This window comes from Lycium barbarum, chromosome 6 (genome assembly GCF_019175385.1).
Source record: "Lycium barbarum isolate Lr01 chromosome 6, ASM1917538v2, whole genome shotgun sequence".
Taxonomy (NCBI): Eukaryota; Viridiplantae; Streptophyta; class Magnoliopsida; order Solanales; family Solanaceae; genus Lycium; species Lycium barbarum.
In genome coordinates, this window is record NC_083342.1 from 63,443,984 (window position 1) to 63,470,863 (window position 26,880).

Consider the following 26,880-nt stretch of genomic DNA (forward strand, 5'->3'; position numbering starts at 1 on the left):
CCCAGTGAGGAGGTGCAAGAGGTTGATGGTGATAGGTTTGAGAAGAGGTAGAGGTAGATGACACATCTTCAACTCACCGAGGACAGGACCCTAGATAGAAAAGCATGGAGGTCAAGGATTAAGGCAGACGGTTAGTAGGTAGTCAAGTGTTTTCTCTCTTCCAATGGTAGAACAGGGTTCTAGTCTGGAGCACCTATCTATTCACTTACCAGTATTATTTTTATAATGCTAGCATTATCTTATTCTCCAATTTTTTTACTACTGTTGTTTCTGTTACTTGGTTATCTCTAATATTTTTATTGTTAGTACCTTTTTCTTCAACAAGTATAGAGGTATCAAGCTGCTTAGCCACACAATGAAAGTGTGGGAGGGTTGTGGATATGAGGATGACAAAGGGTGTGTTCATTTCCGAGAACCAGTTTGAATTCATCTCAGGGCGATCGACGACAGAAACCATCCATCTTGTAAGAAGACTGGTGGAGAAGTATAGGAAGAGGGACTAACATATGGTGTTCATTGACCTAGAAAAGGCTTACGACAAAGTCCCAATGGCGGTCCTATGGAGACGCTGGGAGGCTAGAGGTGTACTGGTGGCATACATTAGGGCAATTAAGCCAAGACCTAGGTAAGAACAGTGGGTACTCAGAGCAGTGGGTATTCAGAGCGCTTCGCAGTCGAGATGGGGTTGCACCAGGGTTCGGGTCTTGGCCATTTCTTTTTACCTAGTTGTTGGATGAATTGACGCAGAATATTCAAGGCAAAGTGCCATGGTGTATGTTACCTGCAGATCAATACTGATTGGAGGTTTGGAGACAAACACTGGAGTCTAAAGGGTTCAGGTTGAGCAAGACAAAAACAGAATATTTTAGCGTGCAAGTTTAGTGATGCATCGCATGAGGCAGGCGTGCAAGTGAGGCTTGATTCACAGGCCATCCCCAAGAGAGAGTTTTCAGTACCTTGGGTCTTTAATCCAAGGAAATGGGAAGATCGACGATGATGTCAGACATCGTATTGGTGCAGGGTGGATGAAATGGAGGCTCGCCTCTAGCGTTTTATGTGATAAAAAGGTACCAACAAAACTTAAAGGTAAGTTCTACAGATTAGTGGTTAGACCGACCTTGTTGTAGGGCGGAGTGTTGGCTAGTCAAGAACACCCATGTTCAAAAGATGCGAGTTGCGGAAATGAGGACGTTGAGGTGGATGTGTGGGAATACTGGGAGGAATAGGATTAGAAATGAGGATATTCGGGACAAGGTGAGAGTGGCCTCCGTGGTGGACAAGATAAGGGAAGCGAGGCTGAGGTGGTTTGTGCATGCGAAGAGGAGAAGCGCAGAAGCACCAGTGAGGAGGTATGATAGGTTGGATATGGTGGGTATGAGGAGAGGTCGAAGAAGTATTGGAAAGAGGACAGGACATGGCGCAGCTTCAGCTTACCGATGACATGACCTTAGATAGAAGGGTGTAGAGATCGTGGATTAGGGTAGAAGGTTAGCAGGTAGTTGAGCGATGTCTCGTTTTTAGGTGGGATAGGCGTGGTGGCAGTCTAGGGCAATGTTTGTCGTAGTATTATCCCTATTCAGGTAGTTTTTTGCCATTTGATATATGTTTATTTTATTCCTGCTAGGCTGCTATCACATTGTTTCGTTGTTACTTTTTTATTCGGTATATTCTGTAATGCTTTCCATATTAGTTGCCATGTTTTCTTCATTGCCATATTTTCTTTTTCATAACTGTTTTGATTTGCTGCACATGAGCAGAGGGTCTTCCGAAAACAGTCTCTCTACCTCACGAGGTAGTGTTAAGGTCTGTGTACACTCCACCCTCCCTAGACCCCGCTTGTGGAATTACACTGGGTATGTTGTTGTTGTTACTTTTTTTCTTCAATATTTCATCATAGTTTTTACTTTTGCAATTCTTTAGAACCATGTTTTGAAAAACGATTTTCTTGAGCCGAAGGTCCATCAAAAATAGCCTCTCTACCCCCACAAAGGTAGGGGTAAGGTATGCGTTACACCCCACCCTCCCCAGACCCATTTGTGGGACTATACTGGGTATATTGTTATGGTGTTGTTGTCACCACGCACCATCTTTTTTGCATATAATCAGTTAACAATTCTATAGAAGAGACTTAATATATGAATATTGATCACCTGAAACATACGTAATTTCTTTTTTTTTATAATGGTGGTGTCCAGACCATCTTGTCTGCTCCTCGATTATTCAACTGTGTACCTACTTCTAACACCAACACATGTACTGGGTCACTCTAGCCTCCAAGGCGAGAGAAATCACCAATTCCCTCTGTCTCAATTTATGTGACACACTTTCCTTTTTAGTCGGTCCTTAAAAAAATGATACAATTCTATATGTAGAAATAATCTAACTTAAGACTTCCCCTTTTACCTTTAATGAAATGATTTAGAGCCACACAAATATTTATGCCTTATTTTAGACCACAAGTTTCAAAAGTCTTCATTTCTGTCCTAAAAACTCCGTGCCTAGTCAAACTATATCATATAAATTGGGACGGAAGGTGTAGTAGTTTTAGCTCGGCTAGAATCTGAACCCTAGTCTTTAAAGTATGCATCCACTTCATTGACAATTAGACCACACTCTTGGTTGCAAACATACGTAAATATAAAGCTGTATATTATCCGAAAAATAGCTAAAAATGGAAATAACACCAGTTTATAAAAATCAATAACTAGACCCGGTAAGAAACCAAAAATGAAACACCCCCACCCCCCCCACCCCCACCCCCACCCCCAAAATAAGGAATCGCTGATTATGTAATCTTACCATTTTAAGCCTATACAGTGATAACAAAGTTTGATAAAATTGTTCATCAATACGTTTTTGTTTGTTTCTTATATAGTATTTGGCTTTCCAGAAATTTGCTCGTTTATTTTGATTTACCTTCAAATAACCATTAGTTAAAGAAAGAAAAGAAAAAAGATCCAAGGCATTGCTTTTAACTTAAGAGGGCACATCTGTAGTCTACAAGGATTATTGGGACACCATAGAGGACGTGAAGATATATTGCATTCAATCCTTGAATTAAACCGTTTCAACTAAGAAATGCCAAGTATTTGTAGCTGTAATACATGCTATAATGCATCTTACTTGATGGAAGCTTTTCTGCTCTAACAAGTGACAACCACAAGACCAAGTAAAGGGTTGGTACTTGCTAAAAGATGTCATGCAAGCTCAGCTCTAGCTGGTAATGGAATCTTTTTTAAAACAAATTCCCTCTATAACAGATTGCCCTAGAATGTGAATATCTTGTGCTATGAGCTAATATCTTGTTTCACAAAATATGAAAATACCAGATATTATTTCCTTCAGAATCTAATGTGTCATAAGTCAGATACTTTCATGCAGGAATATTCAGAAAAAACGCAATGTTAAAGCCTTGAAAGCATGGTAAGTGTATGGGTCATGTGAAAATCCTTGATTATCACTCAGTGAGTTTCCTACTCCAACTCAAATTTGTAATAATCTTATTGACACCGCCATTACATTACAAGAGGTCTACTAAATATATTCCAGTACCTTCTCTGTTAAACAAAAGGGAGTATGTGCATGACCTGACATCAATAGAACGCATTCCAATAATAACAGAGAAAAGACATCCAATAAGCAACCTGTAATTCAGCACACTGGGCGTACAAATACATACAACAAATAAAATAATAAAATGTCTATGCATTTACTTTCCAACTTACCAACCATCGTCAAGATGAAATGCTAGTTGATATTGGCAAGATGGATTTATATCAATGGAGTGTATTTCGTTCGAAACTATATTTGACTGAGCCTGCATAGTGATATCTTGAATAAGATAGTAATAGAAAATGTATGTAAATTATGAGAAAAGCTATAGATAAGAAAATCTGAAAAATAGATTATTAGGATTATCTGTAATAGATCTGTACTTAGACGTGCAAAATACTAGCTCCAATGCCCAACTTGGCTTGATAATAAGTATACCATGAAGAACCATAAATTACAATATATTTGTGGAATTGGAGAGACTAGATGATGTCACTATAGTTATTACTGTAGAATAAGATAATGGCTACCTAACATGACTTACGAGTTAACATACCTTCAACGAATCAATTCTCTCTAGCTCAGATGCCAATTTAACTGCTGTTATAGGAGCATAACTTACCTGAAAAAACAAAAGCTCTATATTAGACACTGTTAAGAATTTTACCAATGTCATCGGGAACCAAAAATCATTTACTTTCTCATGTTCTACTTATTGACAGTGTAAATATAGTTCACATGATATCAACGACCAAATGTCCTTTTTTTCCCTTTTGATCGACTAAAGTTCGTAACATCTTTTATTATAAAAATTGTGAAAGAAGACATTTTACTACATCTGTTCAAACCTTCAACAAATACAAAGGACATGAGAACTTACAATGGAAGGGAAAACACAGGAGCATTTGAAATTTATTAGTCAACTAATTAAATCTGGCATGGACAACAAAGTAACAAACTATTTTCCTATATGCTCTATCATGTTTGGAAGCCTAGCATAACGAAACATATTTGCAGAATATTAATACCACTCTGTTATTCTGGAAAGCTGCAGACGATCTTCCACCACGAATATCCCACATGTAAATAGTTCCCTGCTTGCTAGCTCCAAAAATAACCTACTATTTGAGAAGAGAAAAAAAATGATAACTCTACAGTCTTTGGGAAGAAGAAAAGAAGAATTACTTGCCAAGGCTTTACATTTGCAAATGGAAGTTATTGATAGCAAAAACCAAAAAAAAAAAAAAAAAAAAGAATCCATCTTAATTGTAACCTGATTATCTGCATTCAATTTGACACTGTTAAGAGGACTACTAGAATTGGTTGCTAGCTCAAGACATGGAAGACCCCCGACTCTTCTATCCCATATATTTATAACACCAGAGACATCAGAAGCAAGTAACCTGTTGAAGCAAGCATATCAGTATTTATTAGGGCCTAGAACAAAATATGGAAGTTGTGGAACTACAAACCTAATATTATACTTTAATATTATATTGAAAATCAGAAAAGATAAGCTATAAATTACATGTTACATATATTTAAGGTTGTACCTTAAGAAAAAATTGAAGGGGAGCCTTGGAACAACGGTAAAGTTGTCTCCGTGTGACCTATACAGGTTTGAGCTATGGAAGCAGCCACTAATGCTTGCATTAGGGTAGACTGTCTACATCACACCCCTTGGGGTGCGGCCCTTCCCCGGACCCTGCTAATGCAGGATGCTTTGTGCACCAGGCTACCCTTTTTTACCTTATGAAATAATTATGTAAAATAAACACAAGAATTATTATTATCCAAACTTAGCTTTACTTTAAAGTAAATTAGAACAACCAAAGCGCTTCAAGCCTTGATAAAGAATTTCCATTATTATTTCCTAGCTTTAGCATTGGCTCTTGAAAGTTAAGTTAATCTTTTCTTCCAAGCCCATTCCAGGAAAAACCAATAATGAGGCATATTGGCCCAAATCATCTGTCTGCTTTGGATATTGGTCTTAGTGTAAAATCCCAAATATGAGAGTTGACCCCTTAATAAAGAGATGAAATGGACAGTGCTGTGACATAATTTAGCAATTGGACATTATATAAGTGATTTCAAGATATGCTATTACTGTAACCTGTACATTATTGAAATATTATTCGACTGCGCACCAAAAAAAAAAAAAAAACAGCATTCAGACTTTAAGTAAGTAACATGAGGGCATTTAATTACCTTAACTGGTATATTCATTATTGATAATTTGACTTTGTACTCTATAATTGAACCATTGCTATAATCTAAAATACAAAGGTTATCAACTAAGCTATGTATTATCAATATTTTAACTTATCTTAACAGAAAAAACTATGTATTCTCAAATCATCACCAATTTCAGGAAATCAAGTATTTTATTAGTTGAAATTTCTTTGCTAATTTCATCTGATATAACAAAGAAAATTATGAAGAAATAAAGAGCTGACAGTATTTGTTACAGAATGCATCGAGACACCCTAGAATGAATGTAGATACCCGTTAGTATAATGTACATAGCCTATCATACATATAGGGATCCAAGGAATTTTCTTTTTATTACTTCCCTTAATTGGAGTTCAACGTATATGTATATGTGCCTCTCACATTATGGAATAGATGATATGGAGATTACTCCCTTCAGTAACATGGTATCAAAGCCATTAGGGCTCAAAATTTTGCTCAAATTTTAGAAGCTTTCCTCATACATTCTTGAGAAAGTGTTCATCTTTTTTGGGTCCTCATTAAAGACTCACCTCCATAATAGAAGGAGGCAGAACAGGGTTTCCGGTCAAAGGATATTTTCCCGGCTTCTCGGTGTGCAACGGTTTGCTCTCACGTGCCACCATCTTCAGGTCGTAGTTGTTGAGATGTTGTGGTCTCAATAATAGTTCAGAGCTTAAATGAAGTTTTGATGATTGACAAACTATGTACAAGAGACAATCAAGTACAAGGAAGGATGAAGGAAAATGTTGAAGAACCAGATCCTTAACAAATCTCCAAAAGGAACTGGTACAGCAATCACTACTGAAGAGGAACTACTTAGAGGAACTAATCAGAGGAACTGGTCCTTTTGGAAGAACAACTGGAGACAGTTTGAAGAAGCTATTTCGTGCAGACTTGAAGAATTGGAGGTCTTAACTCATTCCTATTCGAAGAAGGATCTGGAGTTCAACATACGGAAATATTATCATAAATTGAACACATGGAATTAGCATGGAAATAGGAGAAGGTTTACTGATTACGCGTGAAGAAGGAAAGAAGGCAATTCATGTCAAACAAGGATTGGTTTCGGACAATTAATGGTACCTAGTCTATTGGAGAATTGAAGGCGGTCATTCACTCCTATAAATACAGCACGTCAAAAGCTTTGGAGCTTAACCACAATCAGAGAGAGACATCTAGAGTGAGAGCAGAGTCAACACTAGAGTCTCGAAGGAGCTAACTACAACAGCAATAAAGAACCTGTTACTATCAAGATATATCATATTGTTCTTGAGTTGTAATAGTTAGGTTCTTGTGGTTCCATCTATTTACATTCTTAGTAACTGTATTGTTTGTTGAGTTAAGGGACTTCATTGACTGGGTAGAGTCATTGAAGAGAGAGTAGAGAGAGAGCCAACAATTGTGGGAATTATTGAAGAGAGTTGTCGAAGGGATTGTTTGGAACAGTTCATTAGGTGTACAAGTTGTTGTAACCTTAAAAGTTGCTCGTGTTTAGTGGAGAGTTTGGAAAATTCCTACAAAAGTAAGTCGTGATTTTTCCTCCGTTAAGCAAGGAGTTTTCCACGCTAAAATACTTGTGTTGATTTACATATTCCGCACTTTACCTCCTTGTATAGCTGCTCAAGAACCTGGTTCTTTGAGTGCATAGGTCGTAGCCAAACTAACAGTAGTTTCTCATGCGCCGGTGCGTGGTGGTGTGTATGCCGGCGGTTGCAGCTCTAATTCATCATAACATGCTTGCTTTCTTGTCCCCATTGTGTTTCAGATGCAATTCTGGTCATCTAACTCTGTTTGGAACGTGATTTCCCCTGCTTAGTTCAAACCAGATTTGAGACTCGAACCTCCGGTCTCGTTAGGTTCTCAGATTCCAACTATTTGGGGCTTCTAGCTTGTTCTTTAGGGTTCAAAACTCGTTTTCTCTCAGATTTCCATCCTTTAGATGTTCCACAGTGTTCTCTGGAGCTTCTAGCTTTAGTTTTGTGGCTATGCTTTGTTTGGCTTATCAGGTTTTGCATCTATCCAGGTCCGTTAAATAATGCTCAATCAACTTTGATATTGCACTTTGCTTTTTGGCGAGTTGTCGATTTTGCTTGTTTGGTTTTGAGTAAGATTGTGGGAATTGTTTGTGGGTAAAGTGTTGCCTATATATCTTATATTTAATCTTGCTACTATGAGTTTGACTGGAAAAATGACTGATAATTAATTTAATTGTATTGTGGGCCCAAGTCTGTCTTCTAATAAAATAATTTTGGTTTCGGCGGAGGAGTTTGAGACGGATCGGGCTCTATTATTCCAAACAAAGGTTCCTAAATGGTTTTGGGCCAATGTAGTTTCTATGGCTTAGGAGCACATGTCATGTTCGAGATGTTTCACCCATCAGTTACCAAGTTGATCTCCAGGGCCTTGAAGTGTGTTTTCTTAGGTTATTCTCATTTTCAAAAAGGGTATCGTTGTTACTCTACTGATCTTGGAAAACATCTACTGTCAACAGATGTGGCCTTTTCAGAGATTACACCATTCTTCTATGCACCTCCCATTTCTACAAGTCAGGTGGGAGAAAGATGAGTGGCTAGTTTACCAAGTCAGTAGGGTCATGACAAAACAATCAGATGATGTTATTTCTCATACATCGCGTAATTCTTCAATTAAGCACCAATCGACTATTGTGCCTGCAGCACCAGTTCCATCTGCTCCATCAAGACCACCAGTTGTCCAGGTTTACTTAAGAGGCGAGAGAAGAATAATACGTGTCTTGTACCAGTTCATTCGTCATCAGATCCTTCTCCACCTGATCCTCTGGAATCTTGGCCTTCCTATTGTTCTTGGCAAAGGTGCACGAACTTGCGAACCTACATATTCCGTTGCTAATTTTATTTCATATGACCACTTATCTCCTGCGTCTAGATCTTTGATTGCATCTCTAGACGCCATTTTTGTACCCAAAACATTGAAGGAGGCTTTGAATTATCTTGGATGGTCTGAAGCAATGCTCGAGGAAATACATGCCTTAGAGGAAAACCACACTTGGGATTTAGTGGAAAGAAAGCAGTGGTATGCAAGTCGGTCTTTGCCATCAAAGTTAATCCACATGGCCCAATCAAAGACTTAACGCCATACTTGGGGCGAAAGGGTATGCGCAGACTTACGGATTATTCAGATACCTTGTCCCTGGTTTGTCAAACTGTCTTCTGTTCACTTGTAGTTTCTCTAGTTGCTTTTGAGAATTGGCCTTTGCATCAGTTGGTTATTAAGAATGCATTCCTTCGTGGTGATCTCCATGAAGAGGTGTATTAGGAGCAACAACCCAATTTTGTTGCTCAAGGGGAGTATGGGAAGACCTGTCATTTGAAGTCCTTATATGACTTGAAGTAGAGTCCCCGGACTCGGTTTGGAAAATTCAGTGAGGTAGTTTAGGAGTTTGGTTTGAAAAAGAGCAAATATGATCATTCGCTCTTCTACCGACAATCAACAGCTAGAACTATTCTCCTTATTGTGTATGTTCATGACATTGTCCTTGCAAAAGGTGATTATGCAAAGATCTCTTCTCTCAAGTCTTTCCTGCACACTAACTTTCAAATGAAAGACTTGGGAGAACTGAAATACTTGTTGGGTGTAGAAGTAGAAGCAAGAAGGGGATTTTTCTATCTCAGTGAGTATATTCTTGAACTACTAGCACAAACTGAAAAGTTGGCTGTCAAGCCTTGCAGCACTCCAATTTTTCCTAATGAGCATCTTAAAAGATGATGGTGATCCATTTGATGATCTAGAAGATATTGAAGTGAGCTAGGAAATTAAATTATCTCACTACGACTCGTCTAGATATTGCCTTTGCAGTAAATGTGGCTAGTTGTCCGCACCCACAATCAGACATTGGGCAGCTTTGGAACAGATCCTATGCAATTTAAAAGGAGCCCCTGGACTTGGCATATAATATAGTAATCATGGGTATTCTCATATTGAGTGTTTTGCATATGTTGATTTGGCTGGGTCCAAGATTGATAGAAGGTCTACTACCAGCTATTGTGATTTTGTTGGTGGAAACTTAGTGTCATGGAGAAGTAAGAAACAAAATATTATAGCGCAGTCCAGTGCAGAATCTGAATACAAAGCTATGGCACAATCTACATGTGAAATTATGTGGGTACATCATCTGTTAACTGAAATTCTGTTGAAACATACTACCCTAGCAAAACTTTGGTTTGATAATGAAGTGCCCTTCATATCGCCTCAAATCTGGTTTATCATGAAAGAAGTAAACATATTGAGGTTGACTATTGTAAGAAATGGATCCTGGTCTAATTCAACTCCAAAAGTTTGCTCATGAGGAGAGAATTGTCCAAGACCATATGAGGAGATCACTCATCCCTTTATCATCCAATGTAGGAGTCTTCAACACCCCGCCTCACACCTAGCCCTGGACATCTAGAGCGTGGGCAATTTAATATGGAGGTCCAACATCGGTCAACAAGATTTGGGATGGCTCCTATTCTGATACCATGTGAAAAAAATGGATCTTGGCCTAACTCTACCCCAAAAGCTAGCTCATAAAGGGAGGATTGCCCAAACCATATAAGGAGACCACCCTGTAACACTTCGTAAATTCGGATTAGGTGGATGTTTTAAATGAGTATTAATGTGACAGTTTAGATATGTGAAATCCTATCGGGATGAGTATGGGTGGAAATAGTTGTTTTGGAATCAAGACGGATAGTGAGATGCATAAGATTCGATAGACTCGACTAAGTTCTCAATAAGTCTGTCTTCCAGCCTGATTTTGTGAAAATCCGTTGGGAATTTGAGAAAACTTAAAACATCAAAGTTGTAGATCTTTGAAATACCTTTCCAAAGATATATGGTGGAGGCCGAACGGAGCTCTGTACAAAAAGTTATGCGCGTTATGAAAACACTGCGCAGAAGCCAACACAGGCCACCCGGGATGGCCACGCGTAGCGGGCCCATCGTTGAAAAGGTCGGATTTCGAGTCAAAAAGTCAGATTTTCGTGTTTTAACTCCTATTTAAGCTAGAGGTTATTCCCTAACACCCCTAATCGTGAAAAATCATTCTAAGGGCAAAGAGAACAAGTCCCAAGCCTCAAGAACCCTCCAAGGTAAGTTCTATGATGACTCTAGGTTGAATTCAAGTCTCTAATACCCTTCTAACATGATTAAACCCTTCTAATCCATAGAACCTTGATTGAGACGTTATCGTTGGACGTGGAAACCCTAGAATTCGAATTCAATGGAGTTGCAAATCAACAAGGTAATCCTTTCCCCTTCTAATCATTTGTATTTTTGAATTAATAAACTCTCTAGAGATAAGTGTCAGTGTATCCAGATTCTTGTGAGTATATAGCGATGCCTATGGGTGCTAAAAGACAATGTAAGTAAGATGACTATAGCGAAATCTTCGCATGTTCTAAGTCTGGATTAAGACCGAAGACTCACCCAAACGGCGCATGAAGTAAATTATCCGGTGATAGTACCCTCTGAAGGACAAGTTGGTGCATGGTAGTATATGTAAGCCCTATACCTTACAGAAGAAGTCTATTTTTATTTTGGGCCATATAGCCACAAGTATAAGGATGATAGCTCAGCTTTAAGACCCTACGAGATAACATGTTATGAAGTTAGTCGGAGCAGGCATAGAATTGATGACTATAGTTTTGGACAGAAAAGAGCCTAAGGGCAAAATACCTAGGAGTCAGAAACGTTTGATATTACCAAAGATGTGTTTTTCGTACGACTCATGCATATGACTAAGAAGATATGATGTACGAAATGAGAACCAAGAGCAGCCGATATTGAATTTCAGGGAATGATTTTAATTTGTTCGGATTTATTTAGATCAGAACTAGAAAGTACTACATTAGTAAGTTACTATAAGAAGTAGATATTATTATGAGATAAAAAGATGTGACAGTTCCCTCTTAGGTTATGTGAGCAAGTGTTTATCGCGGATGTGTATAGTCTGATATGATTTGAAATGTATAGAAAGTTTGGGGTTAGGTATTCCAATTTCGTTTAAGACAAATGAAATTTCCCTAAGTGTGACCCATGTCTATAATTCAAAAAAGATGGTATGTGACCGTAGAATAGGGTCGGGTGATGAGGGAAGTTAGGAATAACCTTATGCTTCACTTTAGTATTCAGAGCAGAATAAGAGAATATGATGCTAGCAGATGGTTAACAGAAGAATAGTAAGTAAGGTTTGAGTAGATAAAGTGAATTAGCAATTCTCAGCAAGTTAGTAGAAGTACAATTTGATTTACTTAGTCAAGTTAACACTAGTGAGTGGGTAACCGTTTGAATACACCGAATGAGTGTTAGAACCCAAAGGGTTTAAGTTAAGTTCGAAGGATAGTGATAGTGAAAGAAGAAATCAGCTAAGCCGTAAGGAAGCAAACTACCAAAGAATAGCCTCTAAGAGTTATCGAAAAGGGGTTTCCCTAAGATTGACAGTGTGAGCAGAGTTAAATCATTAAGATTGTGTATGATAGTTGCGAATACATTAGTTCCCGGTCCATGTAAGTAATTCAGTTTTCCTAGTAAGAAAGATTGCTCAGAAGTGAGTCAGAATATGAGTCGTCAGTGACGTAAAGTGAAAAGAATTGCAGAAGATAAGGAAAGTTGTTCGGATCCCAACAAAAGAGAAGGATCCGCAAGTACAAAACCTTAACCTTTGGTCTAAGGGGGAGATGTGAAAATCGCCAGTAAGTCCAGTTGGACATCTGAAACCCGAATAGTTAGCATGGGATATGAAGAAACTCAGTTCAGTAATGAGGGCAAAATGATATAATCGCCACAAGGAATGTGCCTGGCATGTGTAAGAAACACGAAGTGAGTAGAATGATCGTCGAGCTTAGTTATTGTTGATAAAACGATCACAGAAAAGCTATGAGATCATGCCCAGCTATGTGTCACAAGGGTAGTGCTATTGCACGAGACTCTAATCTTTAGGGTGTTGGTCAAGATTTAGCGCACAGCAGTACTATGAGTATTTCAGAAAGTATCTCAGAAAGAAATCAACTATGGGTAGTTTAGCTCATGTTGAGGCAGACAATGGAATCATGATGAGAGAAGTTCATCGTTTAGCAAACCGAGGAGTTCAAACTTTTGGACTCCGAAGATGGTGGAGTTGTTATTCAGAACAGGGTTTATTCCTCCTTAGTAGCTGAAGTGAAGGAGAAACAGTTTGATGATCCCTACTTGTTGCAGCTGAAAGAGGGGATTCACAAGCATTAGACGATGGCTTTCGAACAAGTGAGAGATGATGATAAGGTACCAAGGAAAAATAATGTGTCCCAGATATAGATAGACGTAAAGAAAGGATTAGGCATAAGAGTAAACCTCAGCACAGTTTTTCATCCTCAGACAGATGGCCATGTAGAGCGCACTATTCAGACACTTGAGGATATGTTGAGAGCATGTGTCACTGATTTTAAAGGTAATTGGGATGATCACTTACCTCTCATTGAGTTTGCCTATAATAATAGCAATCATTCTAGTATCAGATGGCACTGTTCGAAGTCCTGTATGGGTGAAGATGTAGATCGCCAATTGGTTGGTTTGAAGTTGGCGAAGCAGAATTGTTAGGACCAGATTTGGTCCACTGGGCTATGGAGAAAGTCAAGTTAATTCAAGAGCATTTGAAAACGGCTTAGAGTAGCCAAAAGTCCTATTCAAACATACGTCATAGGGATTTGGAATTTCAAGTTGATGATTGGGTGTTCTTGAAAGTTTCACCTATGAAAAGTGTTATGAGATTTGGGAAGAAAGGAAAGCTCAGTCCCATATACATCGAGCCTTATAGGATCCTACGAAGGATTGGGCAAGTAGCTTATCAGTTAGAGTTGCCACCAGAATTGGCGGTTGTACACCCAGTACTTTATGTATCTATGTTGAAGTAGTTCATTGGGGACCCGTCTCTGGTTGTTCCTATAAAGATCACGAGAGTTAAAGATAGCATGTCTTACGAGGAGATTTCAGTGGTTATCCTTGATCGTCAGGTTCACAAGTTGAGAACTAAGGGGATCGCTTCAGTAAAAGCACTAGGGAGAAATCAGAAAGTGAAGAAGCTACATGAGAAGCCGAAGAGGACATGAAGTCCAGGTATCCCCATCTCTTTGAAGAGCAAGCAGAACATGTTGAAGGTAACTAACCTTTTCATTCAGAGCTTATATTATAATCTCCATGTCTTTCAGTATTCAGTCAGTCCAGTATTCAGTCAGCTCAGTATTAAGTTAGTTCAGTAGTCATTACCTATTCAGTTCAGTATCTCAGCAATTCAGTAATCATATATTCATTCAGTTCAGTATGCATGTGTTCATGTCTGTTCAGTGATCACGTGTCTCAGCTAGTAAGTTTCAGGTAGCTTAGTTACAGAGTAAACTCTACCGAAGTTTCCGTAGAGTCTCAGAGTTAGTCACGATTATAGCCAAGACAATCATTTGAGGACGAATGATCCTAAGAGGGAGATAATGTAACATTCCGTAAATTCGGATTAGGTGTGGATGTGTTAAATGAGTATTAATGTGACATTTTAGACATGTGAAGTCCTATCGGGATGAGTATGGGTGGAAATAGTTATTTTAGAATAAAGACGGATAGTGAGGTGCATAAGATTCGATAGAATCAACTAAGTTTTTGATAGGTCTGTCTTCCAGCCTGATTTCGTGAAAATCCATTGGGAATGTGAGAAAACGTAAAACATGAAAGCTCTAGATCTTTGAAATACCTTTCCAACGATATATGGTGAAGGTCGAACGGATCTCTATACAAAAAGTTATTCGCGTTACAAAACACTATGCATAAGTCGACACGGGCCACCCGTGATGACCACGCGTCTCGAGTGGGGGCGCGTGAGATGGCCACGTGTCGTGGAACCAGCGCGGGAAATCATGCTCTCTGAACTTTGACCTGCAGGGGGTCCCTCGATGGCCATGCGTCATGGCCCATCGCGGAAAAGGTCGGATTTTAGGTCAAAAAGTCGGATTTTCGTGTTTTAACTCCTATTTAAGCTTGGGGTTATTTCCCTAACACCCCTAATCACGAAAAATCATTCTAAGGGCAGAGAGAACAAGTCCCAAGCCTCAAGAACCCTCCGAGATAAGTCCTATGATGATTCTAGGTTGAATTCAAGTTTCTAAAACCCTTCTAACGTGATTAAACCCTTCTAATCCATAAAACCTTGATTGAGACGTTATCATTGGACGTGGAAACCCTAGAATTCGAATTCAAAGGAGTTGAACATCAACAAGGTAATCCTTTCCCCTTCTAATCATTTGTAGTTGTGAATTGATGAATTCTTGAGAGATAAGTAAATGGATTTGATAAAGAGAATCATATGAACTATGTAGGGCTTTAGGATTGCTGACCTAATATTGTTATAATCATATGGGTGATGAAGAATGGTGTCAATTCTATCTAATTGGGTGAAGAAAACACCATTAACGAAGGTTGTGAAGCTTTATGCCCACCAAGTTTTTGATGAAATGCCTAGATGGCCAAAGCATGAGTATTATTGCTAATATTGAATCACTTTGACTTGTATTGTTATAGATTAAGGTTAAAAGGGTTCACGAACGTTGTGTTTCGCTCAAAGGCCGGAATTAAGGTGTGTGAGGCTAACTCTCTACGTTTGGGAATGTTAATGATTCTCCCTACGCTATGTTTCTTTTACAACGTCACAAATTGCCTCAGAAATATAGTTAAGCTTAGTTCCTTGAATAGTTGCAGATCTTCTATTCTCTAGTTTCGTAATTCGTTCATGACTTTCATTCTAAACGTTGTGAGCTCAGTACGTAATCAATAAAGACTTGTATTTGCCACCCATGAGTCTCAGTCTAGAATACTCAGCATATTTATAAATAGTTAAAGCTTCAGTTCTGATAATCAGTTCATGAATACATGTCTCAGTGAATCATTGCTTAGTATGTCAGTGTTGTACCTTTCAGTATGATTCTCAATTCTTTTATGTAAATTGTTTAATGTTGAACACCTGTATTTTTTAGCCTGAGGCTACAGTTATGTATACGTATACTTGGGCCCGACGCCACAGATTTGTGCACATATATTAGGCCTGAGGCCACATATTATTGGGCCTGAGGCCACAAATTATGTTTTCAGTTAAACAGGTGATTCTCCATTCAGAACAGGAAGTATTCAAATCTTTACTTCTTTCGTTCTCTTCAGTTATCAGTTCAGTTTCAATTTTAGTACTTACAGTTCTTTCTTTCAGTTGCTTTACATACCAGTGCAATTCAAATGTGCTAACGTCCCTTTTGCCCGAGGCCTGCATCTCGCGTACAGGTAACGACTTACAGGACGAGGAATCTGCTCGCTACTTCCTGTGTCAGCTGATTGGTAAGCCCCAGTCTTTTGGGGCATTATCATTATTTTACAGTCTCTCAGTATTTATATGCTTCAGACTTATATTAGCGTTTTCACATTTTGATTTATATCATTTAGACTTTCAGTATATCAACATGTGTTAGTTTATTTTTCGCATTCAGTATGTTATAATATCACATGTTAATTCAGCCAGGTTGTTTCGCTCGGTCACATGTAGCCAGGCATCGGGTGTCCTGTTACGCCCAGGCCCAGGCTCGGGGCGTGACACACCCATCCCTTTTTCATCCCACATGGGACACTTCAACAACTATCATTTTATTCGTGAGAAGATTCAGGATAACTTGATTTCCACTTAATACGTGAAGACAGGAGAACTAGTTGATTTGTTCACAAAGACGTTGAATGTTACTCGAGTTAATTATCTTTGTAACAAGTTGGGTACAGTGTTGTCAAAGGCGCGCTTAAGCCCTGAAGCAAGGCTCAAAACATGTTGAGCGCTTTGTCTCGCTTTATGTGCGCTTCAGTGTCATCATCAAAGCTCTAAGACATACTTTTCCTTGCAATGCCTCTTTTGAAGAGGTGACACTAGATAATTGATATTTCATTACATCGTAATGTTTTTACAGTTTCTTTGTCAATATATTTGTCATTCATGCTTAATATTATTAGTCTTGGACTAAACATATATATATCCGTACTTTTGCACCATTGCGCTTTTTTCATTAAAGCCCACGCTTTATTTGCGCTTTGCGCTTAAAGCCCCAGCCGACCTTAGAGCTTTTTTTGCGCTTTTCGCTTTTGATAACACTGGTTGGGCATGATCAATATCTATGCTTTAGCTTGAGGGGTGTTACAGAATGCATCTAGACACCCTTTAGTATAATATACATAGCTAGTACACATATAGGGATTCATGAAATTTTCTTTTGATTTCTTTCATTAGAGTCCATTATGTATATGTACCTCCCACATTATGGAATAGACCACATGAAAATACGCTATTGCCTTGTTCAGTAACAGTATCTAATTGTAGCATTACAAACAAGCTCTTGTCAGCATTGGGCTATAAAAGATTTTTTTGACACGACATGTGATCATGATTTTAAGTTCTTAGTTATTTCGGAAACATATTAACTAGACTGAAATCATTGTTAAAAAGGTTGTTTTGCTGACCTTGAGTCATCATGGGAACAAAATGCTATATCAGTGAAACCTTTATGAGCATTATACCCATGAACGGAGATAGTATGCCTTTTCCTTAACACCTGCGCAAATAATAACATAAGGCAAAAGAACAACAACTCGCTTCAAATCATTTAGAATTAACTACTTTATCTGCACTTTTGGGCCCTATGGATGATAAAATTTAGATAACTACGACAGATGAAGCAACTATACACTAGAAGAACAAAATGTAATTGTTTTTTTGATGAAGCAAAATGTAATTATTTGAAACTTAAGTCAAGCAGGAGATGGTACTTACTTCAACAGGTTCTGAAGATACATAACCAATGTCAAATATACGTACTTCTGAACTTTTCATAGATGTGCAAGCAACCTGATTTTGAGAAAATAAGACATGTTAATTCTAAAGTCCAACTAAAAGTCATACATTCCAGATAGAACAAGATGAAAACTAATCAATTTCGAGAGGAGAGAACCAGACCTTAAAGGGAAAGTTTCCTATCAGCTACAAAAAAATTATGTGGTGCAAAGCTGGACAAAACTGATCAGTTGAAACTAAGTCCTCATTTGTTTGCACATAATGAAAGTTTAATCTTAATCTTATCATGCAAATCTTAGTCATTAAGTGTGTTTGTTTTTTTTATCTGAATCTTAATCATCCAGGTCTTTTTTTTATCTGAATCTTAATCATCCAGATCTTAATCATTAAGTGGGTTTATTTTTTTAATTTTACAACCACTGAATGGATTTAAATAGATATGAATGATTATGATCTATAACAAAGTCTTACTATCATTAAGATGTATACTCAAGGATTTCTACAAAGATGGCAGTTCACTACTATTCCATCAACTTTCACCGCTGCGTTGTTGTCAGTCATTATTAACTACCACCATCCACAACCACCATCCTCAACCACAACCATCGCAGCCCCCAATCACCAGAGTCGGTCATCACATCGTTAGCCACCATTTATAATCATCACCACAAACCACCATCACAGCCACCAATCACTACTGACAATCACTACCACTATATATCAGCAACCACCGTCATCATTCACCACCACTGTTAGCTATCACTATCGTCCATCACAATTATTAGCTGCCACCACCAACTAGCACTATCAACAATCACTGTTGATCAATACTGTCAGCCACCACCCACCATCACTACTAGCCACTATCATCGCCCAACACAATCTCCAATCGACACCCACAACCACCAGCATTATCCATCACCACCACCAACAGCCATATAATTTTTGATAAATATTTTATTGATGTAGTATTAGATTAATTTAGTATTTTATTTAAATATTATATTTATAAATTTTCAAATATTATATTTATAAATTTTCTGAGCCGAGGGTCTATCAGAAACAACCTCTCGACCTCCTAGGGTAAGGTTAAGGTATGTTTCCACTCTACCATACCTAGACCCCACTTGTGGGATTTCACTGGGTATGTTGTTGTATTTATTAATTTAAATAAAGACAAGCTTTATATATTCAGATATTGAGAAAACAAACAGTCTTAATTATTTAGTATTTAGATCTTATTACAACACCTTAATATTCATATGTGCATTCAGATTCAAACGTCTTAATCTTAATAAAAGCAAATGAGCCCTAAATATCATTTTGTATCTTTCAAGTCTTAGGCATTCTTATTTCTAGAGGCCAGCAACAGCCTTCAACGAGCTTTTACTCTAGATTTACATTACATGGACTAGATTGTAATTATCACATCGGTTGGATGAATCTAACAAAAGTATCTTCATCTTTTAGCAAGTTTTTGGTGTTGTTTAAGATCCGTATGAAGTACCTATAACCACATCATGGTCGTTCAACTTACATCCAAGAAAACCAACAGTTCATGTAGCATAGACTTAAATAAAGGACATCCGTTGAAGTTTAGCTTTGTTTTACAAAAGGCCTAAGGAAATATAATTTGGGGTGTCCTCTTTAGCTTTGGGTTGTCTTTCTTTTATGTTTTATAATGACTTATTCTGTGCTTAGCTTCCTACCAAGAATCTTGGTAACTCATCCACTGCTACTCGAGTTTGTGCTATTTTCTCATTTTCTAATTAATGCACTAGTCCTTCAACAACTTCACCAGATTTGCCTATACTCTTATCAACTTACATGAAGACTTCAAATCATGATATTTAAGTTATCATAATATAGAAAGACTAATTTATTTTCATTGCATAAGATCTTGCAGTGGGGAAGTGTTCAAACCTCATTTTGGTTGGAAACATTCCATCGGACAACATCAAGTTGTTGACCAGTAGAAATGTGCAGCAACTGCTTTGTTTCATCTTCTTTTGAACCTACACGAAATTTTCAAATTCCACAACATTGTATAAGAAGTAGCTCAACAATAAACTACATCAAAAGGCAAAGCGGGTAGGACTTGTCTAGTTTGGTCTTTCAATAGTCCAAGATGATATCACAGAAGGCAGGTTGATTAGGGAAAAAGATTAGTCCTGTTTCATTAGCCAACTCTAGATGGCTGAGGCTGAGTTAAGTTTCAAAAGATCTTCCCATAGATGGAATTCCGGAGTCAAGTAAGTTTTAGTAGGAATACCTACCCCATGGTAACATGCTTATGTAAATAAGAACGATTTTATAAGAAAGGCCAATCTGTGGTTTTAGTTATTATTAGAAGATGAGTATAATTTTAAGAATTTGATAGCAATTGAAAAGTATTATCTCGTGGATAGTTGCAAGGGAAATTATATTTCTTCCTATTGACTTTCGTGTCCTACAAAAACTTTTAACAGGAAAATGGTGTATCTCAACAGCAGAATATGTCCAAGACTTCAGTGCAGACACAAATGCATACAAATTATCGAGTCTTATAATTTATAGACAGTCTGAAAATTCTCTCTTGCTTGCAGGATCCAAAAAGACAGAGAATGAGATCATGTTAAACACTTATATTGCCTTCTCTATCACCCCTTCATCCTATTTAAAAGGCAAACTAACTTTATTAACTAGGTATAGCTATCTGCCAAAGTTACAATAAAGAAAGGGTCAAATATCTCTAGCACATCATCACCCAAAAAATTGTTATTCATAATTAACCTGGATACTCCAGAGTTACTAAATTCACACATGAAATTTCATCTCTAAAATCGTTGGTTAAATGTTTTATCAGTTTAACCAATTTTAATCTCGCACTTTAATGTAACTGCATGTTTATACCTTATACCACTACAATTGGCCAGCGTAATAAGGCCCAACTTGGTAAGACATAGACAATTCCAACAGAGTACAGACTTATCATACTAAATGATTGTTCACTCAATTCCATTTAATATAATCAGATTATACAACAAATTCAAGGGAACATAAATTTAGGAAAAAATACACATGATGACGAAACTTATACCCCTTACCATTACAACAGAGACTCTCGTAGTCATGCACAGTTAAGCAACCCGATTTAGTCACTGATGCTAGATATATGCCCTGCCAAAAAAGAAGATGCAATAAAATATGAAGAATTGAAGAACAGATCAAGAAACTTAAACTAAGAGAAGGGACCGGTGGGAAAGGAATCAGGTAATCCTGAACCAAGTGTAAATGATAAGTTCTTTTTTTTTTGGATAAGGTAAAGTTTTACTAATTAGCAGCATCAAAGGAGGTACTGCAGCAAAATACAAAGGCCTAGACTTGATCACATTAAATCCCTATAAAATTTAACAAGTTTAGCATAACCTGAAAATTAAAAACAGAGTTTCCATTCTTCCAGTAATACATATTTTGGGTGCATCTATAATTCACTACTTGACTTGCTCCTTTTTGCCATCAAAACATCTCCTATTCTCTCCTTCCTGTTTGTCCATGCTATGCATAACGGAATGGTCAACCAGATCTTCTGAAATTTCCCTGCCGAACGAATAGACTTCCAGCATCCTAACAGACTTCTGAAATTTCCAGGAATAGCACATTGCACACCAAAGAATTTCCATAACCCCGGTCAAAATCTGCCAGGTGTAATTACAGTGCAGTAGAAGATGATCAACTGATACACAAGAGCGTTCACATAGATAGCATCTGTTACAAAGTTTAAAGCGTCATTTCCTCAAATTCTCCTATGTCAAGCATGCATCAGGACCGCCATCCAACCAAAACAAGCCTTTTTAGTTGGTGCAAAGGTCTTCCAAATCAGCCTCCAAGGCACATAGATCTGAATTCAGTGTCTTGCTTAATGAATTCTGTGTAGTAAGAGTTGACAAAAAAGCTCCTTTCTTACTTGGATTTCAGCGCAATACATCTTGCCTCCCCTGATTTATCTTCACTGAATGCATTTTTTGCAAAGGCATGTCCGTGTTATTCACTGCACTGTAAAGGCAAAGAAATTGCTCTTTTAGCAGTCTAGTACCATCTGGTTGTCCTTCCACATCCTAACTCTCTGCACATTACCAACTACAATGCTGACACTCTTGCAGAATTCTCCTCAGGAACTATCTGTTCCCACACAGCTACTCCATAAGGTGTATTCACAGCCTTAGGAGCCCAAAACCCTTGTCTTCCATATTTGATCTCCACCACAGATTTCCAAGGGGCTACCTTGCCAACATTGACTCTCCGTAACCATTTGCATAGCAAACTTTGGTTATGAAGTTTTAAATTCGTAACTCTTACGCCCCCCCCCCCCCCCCCCCCCCTTCATTGTGTCTTATTATTGTGTTCTACTAAACCAAATGAAACGCCTTGTTCTCAGCACCGTCCTTCCACAAAAATATATCCTTATCTGGTCAATCTTCTTCTCTATATTGGCAGGAATAGTAGCAAGAACATCAGGTATGTTGTAATACCATCTAACTCACTATTAATGTCATGCCCTGGAGAAATCCAACGGTGGAGATTGAATCTCAATTAATGAGAGCCAATGGGCCAGATTGTGCCAGCTAGACAGTTTGTTATAAGCTCAACAAACGCGTCTGGCCAATCATCAGGAAAGGATGAAATTGTAAGCTGATCCCAAGAGAACAGAAAGAGAGTTTCAAGTGGGTGACATGGTGTACTTGAAACTTCAACCCTGTAGACAAACTTCCATTGCTCTCACAAAGAACTTGAAACTTAGCTATGGCCCATATCAGGTCCTAAATAGGGTGCGATCAGTTGCTTATAAGTTGTTGTTACCCCCCCCCCCCCCCTCCCCCCACTTCCAAGGTCCATCATGTTTTTCATGCTTCATTATTAAAGGAAAAGATTGGCACTAGAGCGGTTGTTCAATCAGTTCTGCCTATGACCAGTACAGAAGGCCAATTTCTAGTGAAGCCAGTTGCTATGTTACAAAGATAGCTTGTGAGAAGAGGCAATATTGTTGCTGTTAAGGTACTCATTCAATGGTCTAATTTGCCTCCTGAAGATGCTACATGGGAGGATTATGATTTCATCAAATCCAAGTTCCCAGAATTCGATGCTAATCCTTGAGGACGAGGATTATTTATTTGTACAGGAAGGGTATGTCATGCCCTATAGAATTATAAGTATAATTATAGTATAAAAGAAATGTAGCTGTGGGGATCCGAAGCTGAGGAGAGGACACGAAATAACTGATCGCAATCCAGCGGGGGAGATTGAACCTCAATCAATGAGAGCCAATGGACCAAATCGTGCCAGCTGGACAGTTTGTTATAAGCTCAACAAACGTGTCCGGCCAATCATCATTGAACATTACGGGTATTTCCTAATTCTCTCCTCTCAATTCTGATTTCCCATCTCCTTTTCTCTTCTCATCCAATTTCTTTCTTCCTCGTTAGACATCTGAATTCTGCCATGGAAGCTTATTAAATCAAGCTCCATTTATCAGTTTATTAATTTTCCAATTCAGTTATTAGTTGTAATAGCAATTTTGCTTTTGTTCTAAATAAACCAGAAAACTGTCCCAAAAACTTGTTCGGTTTGTTTGTTATTTGATAGAGACTGACAATTAACCTGAGCTAGCCTTCCTCCAAAAGAATGGTATTGTTGCCTCCAGGGAGTAAAGCTTTTTCCACACTTATCAAGAACTCTTTGCCAAATATGTTTGTCTTTAAACCTAGCCCCTGATAGTAATCCCAAGTAAGGTAGTAGGAAACTTCTCAATCTTACAACCCAAAATATCAGTAGACACAACCATTTAAGGAAAAATAAAAAACTTTTAGCCAGATTGATCCTCAAACCTGTCACAGCTTCAAAAGCCAACAGAACCACTCTCAGATGCAACATTTTCTCACGATTTGCCCAACACAATACGTATCATCAGCATACAAATATGTGATGTCTCCATAGATTTACCTTCAGCATTTTCAATTTCAAAGCCTCTAATCCAGCCTTTCTCTATAGCTTGATTATCACAAACAAGTTTCATCTGACTGATTTGTCCAAATTTCAATTCTTAGAGCAACTGTTTGATCCAAATTAGCTCACAAGTTGTTACAGCTATTGCTAGCTATTGCTCGATATTCTGTTGACTGTTGCTGCACTAAATCAAGCAACCACACTATAGTTCATTCTCTTCCAACAGTAACAACAACAACACGCCCAGTGTATTCCCACAAGTGGTGTTTGTGGAGGGTAAGATGAATGCAGACCTTACCCTAGCATTGTGGGGTAAAGAGGTTGTTTCTGATAGACCCTCGGCTCAAAAGACGTAATAAAAGTAGTACTGAAAGAAAAATAGTAGTAGTGAAAGAAAAATAACGACAGTAAAAACATAAAGCAACAGTAGTAGTAATAAATGAAGAATATGATATTATGAGAATACTAAGTAATACTACTGAACAAGGATAAGATGGGTATAGGAGACTAGCTCCCCTCTCCCACATAAGAGTATGAAAACACTCGGCTACCTACTATCCTTTTACCTTAATCCTCGACCTCCATACCATCCTATCTATGGTCATGTCCTCAGTAAGCTGAAGATAGGTCATGTCATGTCTAATCATCTCCCCACAGTTCTTCTTCGCCCTACCTCTACGTATTTCTTTCTCTTCCAACAAACCAAATTACCTCCTACTAAAACACAATATCCAGATGTAGAACGTCTATCAGAAGATGATCCTACTCAATGAAGCATCTGCACATCCAACGATCTGCTCATGGCCTCAATCCTCCAATAGTAGTCCTTTGCCTGGAACTGACTTTATATTTCATATAATGTGGACAACTGCATCCCAATGACTATCACAAGGAAAATAGGAAGAAGACAACTAACTTGATAAAGAAATAAATAGCAATGCTTCAGATCAAGTTCTCGAGATTAGTAATCCAGCGGTTACCTTTTTATCGAATTCCAAAGCTGAGATACCATCTCTGGAAATAGAAGGACATGAAATCAAGAGAGGAGCCATCAACAAGAACACAAATAATAATTCAATTGCTTCCAGTCAACAACCAAATAAATGGAAACAAATTAAAAGAAGACAGTACCCGCCAAACGGATTTTCAACACCACCAAGAAACCAGTTCACCTGGAACCTCAAAAAAGAATAAATGAGGAAGAACAAATTAAAGATTTATAACAAACAAATAAAAAAGGATCAAATCTAAATTGCTACTATGATGCAAAATTTCCCTTCACAATCAAGGATATTGATGTAAAGCAGTAAAGTCGAAATTTCCTAATCCAAACTAACGAAATTTAGTGGGTGCTTGGACATGAAAAGAAAAATGTGAAATTTGAAAAAAAAAGTGGTATTTGGAAAAAAGCTGAAAAATGATATTTCGGAAATAGGAGTTGTGTTTGGACATGAATACAACTTGGAAAATGTTGATCTTTTGTGAGTGATTCGGAGTGAAAATTTTGAAAAAAAAAAAAGGTATTTGGAGTTTTTTGGATTCTGGAAAATTGTAACAATTCTATGTCCAAACATGATTCCAAAGTGAAATTCCAGGAAAAAGTGAAAATTATCCACGGCCAAACGGGACCTTAGTTGGTACAAGAAAAATTTTATCTCAAAAAATAAATGTGATGATAAATTTACCAACAATCTAGCAAAAAAATTGGAAACCCGAATTAAAAAAAAAAAAAAAAAAGCATAGATTAGCGGTACATGTGTTGGACAAGGCACTCCATTGATGTGATAAGTATGGGGTAATGCCATAACCTTCAAATACAAAGAAAGAAAACAACCAAAAAGAAAGTTACAACACAATTGAGCAACCAAAATATTATACTCCCTCTTTTCTAATTTAAGTGTCTTAGTTTGACGATGTGTGTAATCAGTGGCGAATATATGATTTCTATAACATGGGTGCACCACTAAAAAGGAGAAAAAAGAAAGTATTAACGGGAAATTGATCCCTGTTTCAGCAGGTAAATAACTCAGCATTCAACTAAGTGCACCATTTAGCCTTTTGAGAGGATGAGCGTCAGCAGATAATATTAGATCATATCTCACATGCCCCATAAACAAGGCTATAAATTCGCCCCTGTGTGTAATGTACTAAAATGTATTTTGAATCTTATGGTTAAACTTGACATATAGTATATTTGAAATGTCAACTTATCTTTTTGGGACAGACCAAAAAGAAAATAAGACGCTTAAATTGGACCGAGAGAGTAGTAAAAATTGAAAAAGAAAATGTATATAAATGCATAATTTACCTCAGAATAAGATTGCATGAGTAACCCATAAACATCATGCTGATACTTCTGATCAAATCTTCCATTCAATTCCAATAGACTTCTCTTCCATTGCGACCTAAAATCAAGTAAATTAAATTATTTACCTTTTTCTATATTAGAAGTTTCACCACTGTAAAAAAAAAAAAAGTAAGGAAAAAAGTTACCTCTTAGTGGGTTTGGGGTTTATGGGAGAAGGATCTGAAGGAACCAAATATTTGTCCATAATACCCCTTTTTGTTCAGTTGAGAAGAGATGGTAGGAAACTGGTGGATTTTCCCGCCAAGCTAATTTGTTTCTTTGATGGCTGTGAAGGGGTATTCATAGGTTAGTTTGAGTCTAATTTTGGTTATAACCAAAATTAAATTAGTATAGTTTATTTTTTTATTATTAGAAAAAAATCAATCCCACGACTTAATGGTACTTCTATCTCTTTTTTCTGCAATCAGAAAAGAACTTTTCATACTTTGAGATTTATAAACTTTAAAATCAGGTGAGTAAAGTTATAGAAAATACAAAAAGATGGGGAGGACACAAATGGTCAGTCTATTGCCAGTGGCGGGGCCAGAATTTTCACCTAAGGGTTCAAAGATATGAAAAAGTAAATACACGAAGAAGTCAAGGGGGTTCAACATCTACTATATATGCATAAAAAAATAATTTTAATCTTGTATATACACTGTAATTTTTCGCCGAAGGGGTTCGGATGAACCCCTGGAACCTACCTAGCTCCGCTCCTGCCTATTGCTATATATTCTCTAATAAAGGGGAGTGGCGTGACTGGTAAAGTTGTTGTCATGTCACCAACACGGGCTTGAGCCATGGAAACATCCTCTTTCAAAAGTGCAGGATAAGACTATGTACAATATACTTTTGTGGTCCGGTCCTTCCCGAAACTCCGCGCATAGCGGGAGTTTAGTGCACCGGGCTGCGC

The 26,880-nt window shown here is 37.7% G+C and overlaps 1 protein-coding gene across 4 annotated transcripts in view; it reads right to left on the reverse strand.

The window, feature by feature from the left end:
- LOC132644062 (uncharacterized) overlaps window positions 1-26,380 on the reverse strand; it is a 35,495-nt gene extending 9,115 nt beyond the window's left edge. Inside the window, exons 1-13 of one of the 4 annotated variants that reach the window (XM_060360612.1) lie at window positions 26,114-26,375; window positions 25,929-26,025; window positions 25,375-25,428; window positions 24,752-24,792; window positions 24,601-24,634; window positions 20,725-20,797; window positions 19,562-19,653; window positions 17,618-17,692; window positions 17,308-17,399; window positions 4,826-4,955; window positions 4,581-4,670; window positions 4,109-4,174; window positions 3,726-3,817 (exon numbers count right to left, since the gene is read on the reverse strand). In XM_060360612.1, the coding sequence (XP_060216595.1) occupies window positions 3,726-3,817; window positions 4,109-4,174; window positions 4,581-4,670; window positions 4,826-4,955; window positions 17,308-17,399; window positions 17,618-17,692; window positions 19,562-19,653; window positions 20,725-20,797; window positions 24,601-24,634; window positions 24,752-24,792; window positions 25,375-25,428; window positions 25,929-26,025; window positions 26,114-26,172 (995 nt within the window). In that variant the 5' untranslated portion in view covers window positions 26,173-26,375. Of the gene's footprint in view, window positions 1-3,725; window positions 3,818-4,108; window positions 4,175-4,580; window positions 4,671-4,825; window positions 4,956-17,307; window positions 17,400-17,617; window positions 17,693-19,561; window positions 19,654-20,724; window positions 20,798-24,600; window positions 24,635-24,751; window positions 24,793-25,374; window positions 25,429-25,928; window positions 26,026-26,113 lie in introns of all 4 variants that reach the window. The other 3 variants (XM_060360611.1, XM_060360615.1, XM_060360614.1) reach the window with 3 other exon arrangements.
- Window positions 26,381-26,880: the final 500 nt, after the last annotated feature.